The following is a 14530-nucleotide window of genomic DNA, read 5'->3' as shown; positions in this document are numbered from 1 at the left end:
ACAAGCTTGGGAGAGGGTTACTTTAAATTATCAGAATACAGAGCACTGTAAATTTCTTTTTTTTTCATGGAGCACTTATTTCTTTCCAAAAAGTGTCTGCAGTTGCCATCTGAAGGGGAACTTGAATACCTCACATCTCAACTATTCTGTCAGCCTCTTTGTTTGGTTTTTTATTTTCAAACCAAACACATAATATACAGTATTAAAAAAATAATCACCTATAATGCTAATACTCCCATAGGTAATATGTTGAGTGATATTTACATAACTTTTTGCCTCTTCAAATCTTGTCAGACTCCTTATTATATGTAAATGACATTCAAATGATAAAATTATATGCTTTGCATATCAGTTGGTATTGCCTTTCCCATAGGGAATGCTGTTTGAAATTTAACGTATTCCCAAGGTAAAACACATTTTCTGAGATGCATTTAATTTCTATCTGAACATATAAAGCAGTCTCTCTTACTACAGTAATAAATGCATGAAACAGAGATGATACTGCACCTGTGCAGATGGCAGATTTAGAGCTGACATGCTACAGGAAATAGCTACCTTATTACCGATAAGGTGGTATTAATTGATTTTTTTTAACACAAAATATCTAGTTGATGAGGATAAACAATACTTTTTAGTTTAGCAAATGGTCCTACTATTTATAACAAAAAAGCCCCCACAGGTAACCATTTAAAATATTAATGAGGACTAAAACCAAAATATCGCACAGGACATCTTCAGAACCCATTTAAAAGAAGCAAATCCTGTTTGTTGAAAGCAAAGACCTTCTAATTCGATATCCTAACTCCGTGATATGTAGCAGGTGCTTAGAGAAATTTCTAAAATGTGGGCATATTTTAATTTAAGCCAACCAGATATACACATTCTCCCATTTTCTAACTTTCATGGTTTAGGGATGCTGGGTGACAGATTTAACTTAGGGATCCTGTTACAAAAATGTGATAAAAAATTGCTTTATGATGGGATGCTGAAAAGTTCTCAGTCCAACCAAGAAGAGAATGATGTGAATATGGTTCAATCAATGATCTGAAACAATGTCAAAACATAGAATTTTGTTTCTGCAAATTGGCACTTAACAAAATAAGATAATTCTCTTTTCAGCTACCGTACCAAAATAACGCTCAGAATTTAGGAAGTTGGTTGGGCTAAGAACTTTTCAGCACCCCCGCATACACAAGGTTTTCCTATGCACTAAAGCTATTTTTATTATGGCCCCAAACTAGCCTAATTTTCTATTTTTTTGCACTAATGTTGCCATTAGCATGTAGCCATTTTTAAAAATTTACTGCATGAGTGCTTAGCACCCATTTTGCAGTGGTAAGGGCTCACACAGTATCCCTGCACTATATCCCTGCACAGTATCCCTGCACTAATGGTAAATGTGGATGTGCTAACTAGTTAGCACAGGAACACCTATGCTCAGCACATGCCCACTAAAAAAAACAACAGAATTTCTTTTTTTAGCACGCAGTTAGCTCAATGCAGAAAGCTGTACGACAGAACCATGTACTAGTGGCTGAATGTGTGGCTTCACCTTCTACCATGAGATTAGCAAGAAAATATTCTACAGCGATGCAATAAGATGAGATACTAATTCAAAGTGCACAGAATTTGCACTAAAGAGGGAAAGCCTGCTGGATCTATGCACACAAAGTTCTGTTGTTAAGGATGGCTTTACAGAGCATGCATATTTCAAAGCTATCTTAGGATGTCTGAGTGTGTCCCACAATACTCCATTTTTAGATGTATTAGAGCCTAATGCAATTTAAAAGAACTACCTCCTATAAATGCACTGAATGACAAATTCCTTTGGTTTTAAACCTGCTACCTAGTACTTTGATATGTTCCTAGTTCTTGAACTGGAAGACAAACACCTATTTGCTTTCTTCACATCATCCATGATTTTTATATACCTCTATGACAGTTCCCCTCTACTGTTTGTTTTCCAAACAGGTCCTAGGTTTGTTTGTGCTTCTTTTGTTTCATTCATTTAATCACTTCTATTGCCCTTTTCTAGATGTACTAGGTCTTCATTATTGCAGTCTATCAACATTTCTACCCCTGTGGGTTTCTCCCCACCCTTCTAATCCAGGCAGCACAGGGACCCATAACAGTCCAAAGGCTACCTCTTCTAAAGTATTCCAATACATCAGATTTGGGAGTGGGAGTCAAGAGAGCAGCAAATGCCATCATCTTCCCTGTTCCACAGCACCTCAGTGGTATGCCCAAACCAGACTGGTTCTGTTACACAAAGCATCCAGATTTGGATCTTCAGTGCCTTGGGCTGCAGCCTGAAACAAAGGACCAGTCACATATTGTATCTTTTTTCAGAGACAAGAATGCCTAAAACTGCACATTGCATTCAAAATACAGATAAGTGGGCTTGTATAATGGCATTATGCCATTTTGTTTACAAATTTTCTCTCAATTCCTATCATTCTCTTAACCTTTTTGTTTATTGCTGTGCATTATTTAAACAAGGATCCTTATAAAAGAGGAAATCTAATTAGGGCTTCAATTCATCATATAGCCCTAATGGAAAAATCATCAACTTTTGTTATCAGTTTCAGGAGAAAAATAATTTGAGAAAATGTCTAAAAACAGAATAACTGCCATATGCAGTCAGAGTTAAATAAAACAGTTGACAACAGCAGTTATTGTTTTGTGATATCCTTTCACAAAAGTTGTGAAAGACACGTATCCTGGGGATCAATGCAGAAAGCCATACGACAGAACCATGCACCAGTGGTTGAATGTGTGGCTTCTACCCATGAAATTAGTAAGAAAATATTCCACAGATATGCAATAAGCTGAAATACAAATTTCAAAGTGCACAGAATTTGCACTAGAGGGAAAGCCTGCTGGACCCATGTACACAAAGTTCTATCCTTAAGGGTGGTTTTACAGAGCTTAAATCCTGAGAAAATGAAAGTGCCAGCCATATCTGCGCATGAACTAGAATGCTGTTTGCACATATTAACCTCATAAAAATTTCTTAAACATTAAATATTTTTGAAGCTAATATTTATGCCAAATCGCTCTTCAAGGATCCAGGAAGGATTTCCTCCCTGGCAAATGAGCTGATTAGAACTCCCCAGCCAGAGGAGGCTAAGCCCAGGGCCCCTGCCTCCCCTCATGTGCGCCATGGCACCTGACACATGGATGCCCCTCAGCCAACTATCCAGCACAAACCTGGCATGATACAGGGGTAAAAAGGCTAATAATCAATTTTAAGCAAAATTAAGGTGTTTTGAGGCAGGTAGAAGCTTTTTAATTAAAATTGGGAAATCCAAGATGGCCATCGCAGCACCATTTTGGTGCCAAAATGCGGCCCAGGAAAGCTAAAGCAAGTTACAAAAAAATTCAGGGAAGGAGATTTGGGAAGTGGGGGATCCTATATCTAGTCCCAGAAACCTTGAAAACTGACTCCCTTCCAATTTTCCAATAGACTGTAATGGCCTTACTGTGCTGTTGCTATAGCCTACTTCAACTCTCACTGCAGCTGGATAATGGAGAAAGCAGTTACTTACCTGTAACAGGCGTTATCCAGGGACAGTAGGTAGATATTCTTACATGCGAGTGATGTCATCCACAGAGCCCAGTACGGACAGTCCACAAGTGCAGTGTCACTTTAAAAACCTGAAGACTGCCACACTGCATGCGCAAGTGCCTTCCCACCTGCCATCTGATCACTGGATCATCAGTTTGGAAAAGCTAAGAAGCCAACTAGGGAAGGTGGGGAAGGTGGGAGGTTTATAAGATGCTGCCTGTTGTCCATGGATAACACCTGGTACAAGTAAGCAACTGTGTTTTATCCCAGGACAGCAGGAAGCATATTCTTATATGTGGGACTCCCTAGCTGAACCCAAATGGCTTTGAGGGAAGTTGATTTATAAATGGAAAATACATGTCTCAGAACTGTTTGGCCAAACTGACCATCTCATCTGGAGTGATTCTCCAAACAGTAATGAGATGTGAAGGTATGGATTGAGGATCAAGTGACTGCCTTGCAGATGTCTTCAATGGAAGTGTAATGTAGGCGAGCTACTGAAGTCGCCATTGCTCGCACTTTGTGTGGCAGTGACAACGGCTCACAAGCATCAGCCTAGACCAGCACAGCAAGAGGATATACAGTTCGCCAGCCATGTTGAGATGGATTGAATGACAGAAACAGCTGAATAGAAGTTTCTACGAGACTTAGTTCGATCTAAGTAATAGGCCGAGGTCTCATTTACAGTCCAACGTGTGGAGTGCAGCTTCACCAGGATGAGTAATGTGAGCTTGGAAAGAAGACAGGTAGGACTATAGTCCAGTTTCAGATGAAATTCTGAGATGTTCTTTAGGAAGGAACTTTGGATGTGTACGGAAAACTACTCCGTACATGGTAGAATGTCATAAAAGGTGGATCCAACACTAGCACTTACAATTCACAAACTCTGCATGCAAATGTGATATGAGGAATACCACTTTCCAAGTAAAATACTTGAAGAGATGAGGTCAAGAGTGGTTCAAAGGGAGGCTTCATCAAAGCGGACAGTACCACATTAAGATCTCATGTCACTGGAGGAGGTCTGAGAGGTAGCTTGGTATGAAAATGTCCTTTCATGAATCTAGAAACTAGAGGATTAACAGACAATGGCTTTTTGTATATTGCTGAATGGGAAGTACTGTTAGCATTGAGGTAAACTCTGACTGAAATAGTCTTAAGAACAGAGTTGGAAAATTGCAGGAGATATTCAAGCACCGATGATAGTGGGCATGTGACCAGATCCAGCAAGTGATGATCACACCAGACTGTGAAGATAGTTCACTTGAAACGGTAACAGCATTAAGTGTATAGCCTTCTAGAAGCTTCAGTAATGGCAGACACTGATGCAGAAAGTGTTGAGGTATCTAATTATTGGAAGAGATACCACGCTGTGCGTGCTAATGAATGTAGATTGGGATGGAGCAGAGAACCCTAGTTGTGTGTTAACAAGTTTGGAAAGATCTGCAGTATGATGGGTTCCCTTTTGCCGAGTTTTATGTAAGCCACTTTGAATTTGATCAAACTTTTAATAAACTTGGAGAGGGAACCAAGATTGACATGGCCACTGTGGAGCTATTAGAATCATGGTGGCCTGATCTTGTCAAAGTTTGAGCAGTTTTCCTGATTAGAGGAATTGGCGGGAATGCGTAGAGAAACTGGTTCTGCCAGTTGAGGAAAAAGACATCCGACTCCAGACAATTGGAGTGTACAGTCTGGAATAGAAGAGTGGAAATTGTGGTTGTGGGGGGAACCAAAGAGGTCTATCTCTGCTGTTTCCCCAATCCACAAAGATTTAATGAATAATTTTGGAGTTGAGTGTCTACTTGATGAGGTTAAAGGATTCTGCTCAATTTGTCTGCCAATACACTGACTTTCCTACCAAGGTAAACTGCTTGCAGGAAAATGTTGCAAGGGAACACCCAAGACCAGATTTGTATTACTTCTGACAGGAAGCGGCAAGATCCCGTTCCTCTTTGCTTGTTCACATAGTACATGGCTACCCTGGCTGTCTGTGTGGACAAGTACTACTTGACTGAGGAAATGATCCTGGAATGTGAACAGAGCACTGCAGATTGTTCAGAGTTTGAATATATTGATGTGGAGAGTTTTCCTCCTGAGGCGGTCCAGGTTCCTTGGGTATGGAGACCATCAAGGTGGTCTTCCCATCCGATCATGGAAACATCGGCTATTAGAACTTTTTGATGTGGCGGCACTTGAAACAAATGTCCCTTGGAGAGTTTGGTAGGTATTAACTACCACTGGAGTGATTTTTGAAGTTGTGATGTCACTCTGATCTGCTGAGAGAGAAGGGCCGTGGCTTGAGACCAATAGGTGGAAGGTGGAAAGAGTCCACTGAAGATCTCTGAGATGGAGACGGGCAAAGGGAGTGACATGTACTGTAGACGCCATGTGCCCAAGTATTCAGAGCATCTGGTGTACTGAAATATAGCAAGGAGACTTTCTGGCAAAGTTGAATTATAGTGTCAAGTCTCTGTTGTGGTTTGAATGCACGAGTATGAATCGTGTTCATAAATGCTCCAATGAACTCTAGAGAGTCTGTGTGGGTTTCAGATATGACTTCTGGTAGTTGATTGCAAACCCTAGGAGCTCTAGTAGGTGAATCATTGCATCCCTGGTTTGTTGAGCCTGCAGAGATATTGAGATCAACAAGTCATCCAAATATTAGAATACATGAAGGCTGTATATGCAAAGCAACGCTGCCACCACTACTAGGCATTTCATAACAACTCTGGGCCCAAATGGAAGCACCTTGTAGTGGAAATGGCATGTTCCTATTTGAGAGAGAAGGTACTTCCTGTGAGCAAGTAGAATGGGAATATGGACGTACGTTTCTTTGAGATCTAGAGAGCAAAGCCAGTCGTTCTTTCTAACAGTAGAAGTAGGGTTCTTCAGAGCTCGGAGGTTTAGAATTAGACGGAGGCCTCCGATCTTTTTTGGAATGAGAAAATACTTGGAGCAGAACCCTCAGCCCCTCTCCTGTGGGGGAACTTGTTCTACCACATTGAGCTGGAGGAGAGCTAAGAGCTCTTGAAGTAGTAGTTTTCGTTGCTGGGAGTTGCAGAGAGACTCTTTTAGAGGGTAGTTTGGAGGTTTCTTTTGAAAACAAAGGTCTTAGCCCTGCATGACAACCTCTGAAACCCATCTGTCTGATCAGGGTCCAGCACTGATGGTAATGGATAAGATGACCTCCTATAGGTAGAGTCTGAGATGGAGGTTGAGAAATACTGACTATGCTCTCCATAAGTAAGTCAAAAGGACTGCTGTTGTTTCGACTTTGAGTTGACGCAGCAGTCTTCTGCTGTCTCTGTTGCCTAGGATACCGGTGAGTCGCTGAGTGGACAGTTGCAGAATAAGTGTGTGAACCTCAGAGACATTAGTATATCTTCGTAATGGCCGAGAATGGCGAGATTTAGAAAACAGTAGACATGTAGTCAGTATGTTTAATTTTTTGCAAGGCTTCCTCTATCTGGAATAAAAATAAATCATCCCGTATACTGGGTATATTAGAGACAGTCCTGGACGTTGGCATCTAGGTCAGAGATTCTCAGCTAGGCTTGTCTGCACATAGCTATTGAGACTGCAGAGGTACAAGAAATGATGTCAAAAGCATCAAATGTAAAGTGTGCCATAAACTTCCAGGATATCATTTGCAAGACGCTAGTAAGAGGAAAGATGTTTTGATGGAATATACAGATCATAATGATTCATCTTTTCATAAGTGATTTTATATAAAAAGTCATATAGAAATTGTAGTTTAAGATTTTATTCGCCAGCACAGAAGCTTGAAAAATTCTGCATCCAAACTTATACAGTATCCTGCCTTCTCTTCCTGGAGTACTGGCATAAAATCTGAAACTTTGAGCCTCTTTGCGAACAGACTCCACAATTAGAGACTGATGCTGCAACTGCGGCTTGTCAAATCCAGGGCAAGGTTGTATGCAATAAAGTGAGTCCAGCCTATGTGGAGCTACTGCAACATGAAGAGGAGATTCTCAGTTCTTCAGTAATGCTTTCTTCATGAGGTTGTGAAAAGGAACCTTTATGCAGTCTGGAGATAATTTTTTTCAGTCCAGTGACTCTCTAAGATCTGCCCGAGACGCTGAATTGAATTCCATTTTTATTGGGAGCTCCTGTCCTGTCTAATGAATTTATTGAAAGACAGACCTTCTGGGGGTGACACTATGAGGCAGGGAAGGAGATGAAACAAAAGCAGCATAAGATTCATCCGCTGACAACATCGAGTCAGGTCAGATAGTCCTCAATGCTAGGTTCTATTAATTGAGAACGACGTCAAGGAGATAATTGAGAGGAGCATCTAGGACAGGTGGCAACGTCGAAGTGAACGATGACTAGGGTGTGCCTCAAAGAAGGTTGTTAGGATTGCTGAGAATGAGATGAACTGCACTCTCTCAATGAAAATCCATGCCTTGATGTAGATGTTCAACATCTGGGTATCGATGACATGTGTCTTTGATAGGCACTGATGATGTGCATTGGTCATTTACATCGACCATAGACGCTGATGCTTGAGGCTGCATAATCCGAGATTGATGCTTTAACTGAGTATCCAGGCAATGCTTGGACTGAGCTGAGACTAGTATTGTTTGAGCAGAATTTTGCATCATTTGCAACTGCAGCAGCATAGCTAGCTCTTTCTGCAGGAACATGAAGAACAGTTTCTGCAGAGATGGCACTGTAACTGGCACAAGCACTGGTATCATAGGCTCATTGGTTGAGCATTGAAGCTTTGGTGATCCTCATATCGAGGTACTCCTCAAAGGTGTCGCCAACTATGTAGATCTGTCCTCGGTGCATTGGTGCTTAGAGCGCATCAATGGTAAAGATGCCCAAGATGATGCTGAAGCATTCCTGGAGGATAAAGTATGTTTATGCTCATTAGTCTTTTCACAAGGTTCCCCCCAATGCAGGTAGTACCGATGACATGGCCAATGTCAATGCTGTTAATATTGGAGTAATCAGATGTTGAGGATTGGGTTCAGAGACTCCCGCCGTTTTTCAAACTGCAATTTTTTGGCTTTTGGTGATTTTTTTGCAATTTTGAACAAAGTAGGCAAGAAAAATCATGGTGATAAAGACCTAGGCCCTGAATGCAACAGGTGTGCGGGTCAGTATGAGGAATAGCCCTGTGACACCGAGACCACCACTTAAAACTGCTAAAAGCCTTGGACATCAGAGGAAAACCCAAAGCTGCTAAGTCAAAAGACTGAATGGTTTGGGAAGGTCAAGCAGTTTTGTAAACGGAAAGCTCAACGATCCAGACCTGAAGACAGGTTTAAGAGGGCCGAAAATAAAACTTGATAAAAAACTACAAATGATGAAATTGGATTAATGAGAAAGCACAGAAGTGCTAATAAAGAATATATGCACAAAAAGTACGCATATGTCTAAAATAGATGCATACAATATGTGCGCTGAGAGAAACAGCTTCTGAGCTCCACAGAAAACTAAGAACTGATAGTCCCTCGATTGGATGGCGGATGCAACGGTCTTTAAGTTTCTAAAGTGACACTACACTTGTGGACTGTCCATACCGGGTTTTGTGGATAATGCCATCCACATGTAAGAATATTCTGCCTGCTTGTTCTGGGGTAAGATCCTTGCCTCAAAAAGTAAATCCTTAGTGCAGGACCCTTCAATCTTCAGGCTGCCAGTTGGGCCAATGCTGGACTGAAGCCTCAAACCCCTATGAACTTGCGCACCACAACATGAGGAGGAAAATGCAGCTGTCACCCATTAAAACCCTCCCGGACCACCAAGGGGCCAAACAGCTTGCCCTCAAGTGCCTGCTAAATCAGGGATGAGCCTTGCTCCCAGGGGAATAATCCCTGCGCTCCTTAACTATTAGTGCAGACTGGCTAGACAGGTTCCTTTGCCCTGCCAGCAGCAGACAGCTCATCAAACAGAAAGGGAATGGGGACCTATATACCACTTTTTTGTGGCTTTGGCATTCAGAGTTGACATTCAAAGCGGTGGGCACTCGAGGATTGAGTGACTTGCCCAGTGTTACAAGGAACAGCACTGGACTTGATCTTACAACCACTGGGTGCAGAGGTAGCAGTTCTACCATTGAGCCACTGGGGACCTCATGAGTACTGCAAGACAACAGAATTGGATAAAAAAAATCCCAAATAATAAAAACAGAGCAGATCAGAAAGACACCTTCCAACTTGCTTGTAGAAAAAAAAAATGAAGAGAGGCAGTATAGCCCACTGAGGAAAGAGCTGAAGAAAAAGTATTGATTCCTTCAGCAACAACTCGCAATTTGGGGGACTTAGCCCACTTGTCAGGACTTGTATGCTTGTGTAACAGAATGGTATTTTGCACATGAAGCTAATATTTACGTGAGCATTACATGCACAGAAGTGTGCTGTTACATTTTTCTTTGGAAACATGCATAGAGAAGTTGATACTGCTTCCCTTCCGTCTTTTAAAGTTACAGGTACTTGAGAGAGGATTTACTGCCAGTTTTTCTTTTATTCTGAAATCATATTGACTAACCTTTCTTCAATACCACAGACCTCACAGCAGATTTCTCACATAATCACATTTACTTCTGTTCACTGTAGAGGAATATCTAATGATCTCATTACCATTCTTTGCAATATACTGTGTACCCGTGTAAACCATACAAGTTAACTGGTGTGCTAAATCCCTTTCTCCATTCTACAGCCAGCAACATAGGCACATACTTCACAGTAACTGTGCACTTCTGCTTGTGGTGGCTTTCTGTATTACCCCCTTGGTCTGATTTATACAGTACTTCCTCCTGAAGGGGCAATGCAGCAACATTTGAACAGAACCTTGCATTGGTGGAAAATAAGCTCCTTGCTTCTATTAGCTTCACTGTTATCTACTAGTAGGGCAGAATAAATTCTCGAGTGGGCTCTAAGCAAACAAGCATGACAGTCCCCCACTGTACTTTAATAAGCAGCACTGCTCATTGAGTTCTCCTGCAGAATGGAGGCAAATACAGAGAGGGTGGGAGAATAGACAGACCTCTGCATAGGACTGGTTCCCTGCACCTACTCTTCTTTTTGCCAGCAGCTGACTTAGCTAGCAAATCTGCCTTGGGATCCACTGAATTAGCACATCTAAGAGGATTCTTCCTAAACATCTGGCTCTAAGCCAGTGCATCATTTGCCTATGCTGTAATCATGCCCTGGCCACTAGAGATCTTGGCTGAGTTGCATGCCAGATTTATTTGACTAGCCATTTCACTATGTCTGAAAACATGACTAACTGAAAAGGGGTTCCCGGGTCTAGTGCAAAGCCTAAGCAGCCATGCTGCACACTGTTGTGCAGAAGACCCAGGTCTGATGCTTGGACTTGGTGTCTGTTCCCAGGGTTGATCTGGGGCATACTTCAAATGAAGTATTCATGGCCCATAGTGGAAAGGGAGTCTCAGTCATTGTAAAAGGTAAGGCTGGAGTTAGAGAAATCAATATTCAGCTGGCTGCACTGAGCATTTTGCTGACTGCTGCCAGCATTATGCCTGGAAATTCAACGCTGGGCCATGCCTGAGCTGTAGCACTGGATTTCAGGGTTCACAGAGCTGGATAAAAGATAGGTAATTAAAGTGCCATATTCAGCACTTAACCGGCTGTGGCATAGCACAAAACAATAGGATTGACTAAGGTGGTTACCTTAACTGGTTAAATTTATTTTAAAAATTTCTTGCTACATCTACAATTCTGATAGTACTTGACCAGGCAGGGAATGGCCAACCCACCCATACGTCTGCCGAGATTGAGAACATGGCTACATCTACAATTCTGAGTGAGTTATAATAAACACTCATAATTTAAAATGTTGAACATCAGCACTTAACTGGCCAACTGCTGACTCTTCCCGATTATACCCCCAAAACAGTCAGACTGAGTTAAGCATTAATTGGATATTTCCAGCAGCACTGGTTAAATGCCACTGAAAATTAGCGATTAGATTCAAACAAGCGATTTAACCAACTTTGAATACTGACCCCAGAGTGAATATGTATCAGGATCTGAAGGAAACCACATTCTGTGTCTCCTTGCTAAGGACTATTAACTACTATGGGTTGAATGAGATGAGGCATATGAATATTACAGAAGTAAAATCCTGGATAGTCATGTAGGCTTGCAAAGCTGTAGCGCAAAAGAAGCTGGAATAAATTTTATAACCAACCTCACCCCCCCCTCCAGAAAAGTAGATCCTTGCTGCCAGGACCTGCTAGTCCTCTATGAACTGGAGAATCATTTTAATAGAGATATTCAAAATGTTCTCTTCTTCTGAAGTCAAAAAGTCAACAATTGTTCTATTCATCCATGTAAGGCTGCTAAAAGTAATTTTTTCCCCTAAATATGGATGTGCTACTCTGCTCTCACCTGATGCTGGAAGAGATTCTGCATCTTGAGGTTGCAAAGGACTTTACACTGTCTATTGCTGCGACTCTACTTAACATGATTTGCTTACAATCCAATGGTCCATAACAAAAAATAACACTAAAATCCAAACAGTAACCATGTATAAACAAGAAAATCACTAAAATGACTGATGCTCCTGTCAATTAAAGCAACTAAAGAATATTTTCACTTTTAAAGAACAGATTTTTCTCCTGCCAGAGGTGCTGCAGCTTCAGATGTGCCTGGCACTGTACCATCATTCTAGCTTTGGCTGCTTTTGCTTCCTCTCCTCATTGGATCACAATCTCTCTATTCTCACTTCTTGGATAGTCTATAAGACAGCTACTCAAATACTGCTATAGCCAGGGATCTTTCTGTTAATTAGGGAATAGGGTCCATAAAATTAGAAAGAAAAAACTCCCACAATACATCTGCGGGATAGCTCAGACCAAATTCTCAAAAAGTCAGGCAAAGGGAAGAAGCAGTAGCTGTGTAAAGATGAGGAAAACAGGGTAAAAGCCAAAATGTACCAAAAGTCTGGATACCCTTAAAAGGTGAAAAACCTGACAGCATGTAAAAAGTGAAAGCTGGATTTTGACTACCACCTTTAATTAGATGAATTTTCAGCTCACCTAACTTTTAACATTTTCCTCCTCTTACCAAAAACTGCTGGAAAGTATTAACTACTGATCACCTTTAATATAATACTGTTTAAAGAAGATTATTCTACCAGGGAGGTGTGGATGGTAAAGCCTGGGATAAGAAGGGCATGCTTTCAACAGGTCTCATTGCTATATTCAAAGGACCAGCTAATGTCATTGGTGTTGGTAGATTCATAGGACTTGTTATAGTAACTGGATGCGCTAAATTGACTGGAGAGGTGACTGGGGTAGGTAAGTTGACAGGTGATGCAAGTGATAACGGTGAAGCCATTGATATGGGAGATGTGATAGTTACAGGATGCCCAAGATTCATAGGAGACGTAATATTGACTGCACTTGATATGTTGACTGGACTTCTCATGCTCATTGCAGCTGCAACGGTGACCGGATTCGTCATTGTCCCGGACACAGCCATAGAGGAGGTAATGCTGAAGGGAGATGTCAGAGTTGCAGGTGTAGTGGCAGCAGTAGAGGTTTGGCACATGTTACCAGAATCTGGGGAAGGAAAAAAAAAAAAAGTCATGTGGCAGTCAGTCAGTAAGTATAATCAGAGAATGGACCAAAGTGTTCACAATTCAAACAGACCCAACTTTGTTCATGAACCAATATTTCCAAACTCAAGTTTATTTACTCATCATTTTACTCTCCAAGGAGATACCATATTTTCACACGTATAACGTGCACCCGTGTAAAACGCGCACACGGGTATAGCGTGCATGCTGCTCAATGAATTAAAACCTCCTGCCCCCCTTGAAGTCCTGTCCCCCCTTAAAGGTTTGCCTGACCCCCTTGAAGTCCTGTCCCCCCTTAAAGGTCTGCCTGTCCCCCCTTGAAGTCTTGTCCCCCCTTAAAGGTCTGCCTGTCCCCCCTTGAAGTCCTGTCCCCACCCTGAAAGCCTGATGCCCCACCCCAAAGGACCCGCTGGCCCCCCCACCCTGAAGGATCGCTCACACCCCCCACCCTGAAGGACCGCTCGCACCCCCACCCTGACGTCCAATTCATCCCCCAGCCCCCCCCCCCGCACTGTTTGCGGTGGAGAAGCAGCCTACCGTGGGTTCGCGATGCCAGTGAGCCCTGCTGCTTCCTCTGCCGGCGGTCCCACCCCTTCTGAGCCCTGCGCTGCTTCCTCTGCCGCGGTCCCGCCCTTTCTCCAACATCAGAGAAGGGGCGGGACTGCGGCAGAGGAAGCAGCACAGGGCTCAGAGAAGGGGCGGGACCGCTGGCAGAGGAAGCAGCAGGGCTCACTGGCATCGCGAACCCATGGTAGGCTGCTTCTCCACCGCAAACGGTGTGGGGGGGGGGGCTGGGGGATGAATCGGACGTCGGGGGGGGTGCAAGCGGTCCTTCAGGGTGGGGCATCAGGCTTTCAGGGCTGAATCGGACGTCGGGGGGAACCAGCAATGTAAAAAAAAAAATTGTAAAACACGCTCATGCATATAATGCGCATGGTTATGCTCAGTTTGTAAAATCGTGTATAACGCACGCGTTATATGCGTGAAAATACGGTACTCCCTAAGAAATGTCAAATAAAGTAAAGTAATATTAAATAGAGCTGTGAAAATATCATCTCAATTGTGCTTTTTATAGTTTGAAAACAGAGATGCATCCTCCCACCCCCATGTCAAAAATGTAGTTCCAAGTCCAGTATTGCTTTATGCCATTTCCACATCAACAAAGAAGATGGCAGCAGATAAAAGACTTGTATGGTCTATGTATCAGTGTGGTACCAGCTTAAGGTTCCAATAAAGATTAACATATTCATTTTCATTTCATTTAATAAAACTTTTACCCCACCCATATTAGTGCTAAGCATGCTACAATATAAAACGCACATAACAAAAATACAAAAATCAACAACGCATCATTCAATAAAAAAACTTATTCTTATAACAATAGCA

General features: G+C 42.1%; 1 protein-coding gene across 3 annotated transcripts in view; it reads right to left on the bottom strand.

The window, feature by feature from the left end:
- VEZF1 (vascular endothelial zinc finger 1) overlaps nucleotides 1-14530 on the bottom strand; it is a 76049-nt gene continuing 61519 nt past the window's right edge. For all 3 annotated transcript variants that reach the window (XM_033921466.1, XM_033921467.1, XM_033921468.1), the window contains one exon: nucleotides 1-13127. In XM_033921466.1, the coding sequence (XP_033777357.1) occupies nucleotides 12697-13127 (431 nt within the window). In that variant the 3' untranslated portion in view covers nucleotides 1-12696. The remainder of the gene's footprint in view (nucleotides 13128-14530) is intronic.

This window comes from Geotrypetes seraphini, chromosome 15 (genome assembly GCF_902459505.1).
Source record: "Geotrypetes seraphini chromosome 15, aGeoSer1.1, whole genome shotgun sequence".
Classification (NCBI taxonomy): domain Eukaryota; kingdom Metazoa; phylum Chordata; class Amphibia; order Gymnophiona; family Dermophiidae; genus Geotrypetes; species Geotrypetes seraphini.
The sequence above is the reverse complement of the archived record's forward strand: the minus strand, read 5'-3'. Positions and strand labels throughout refer to the sequence as shown.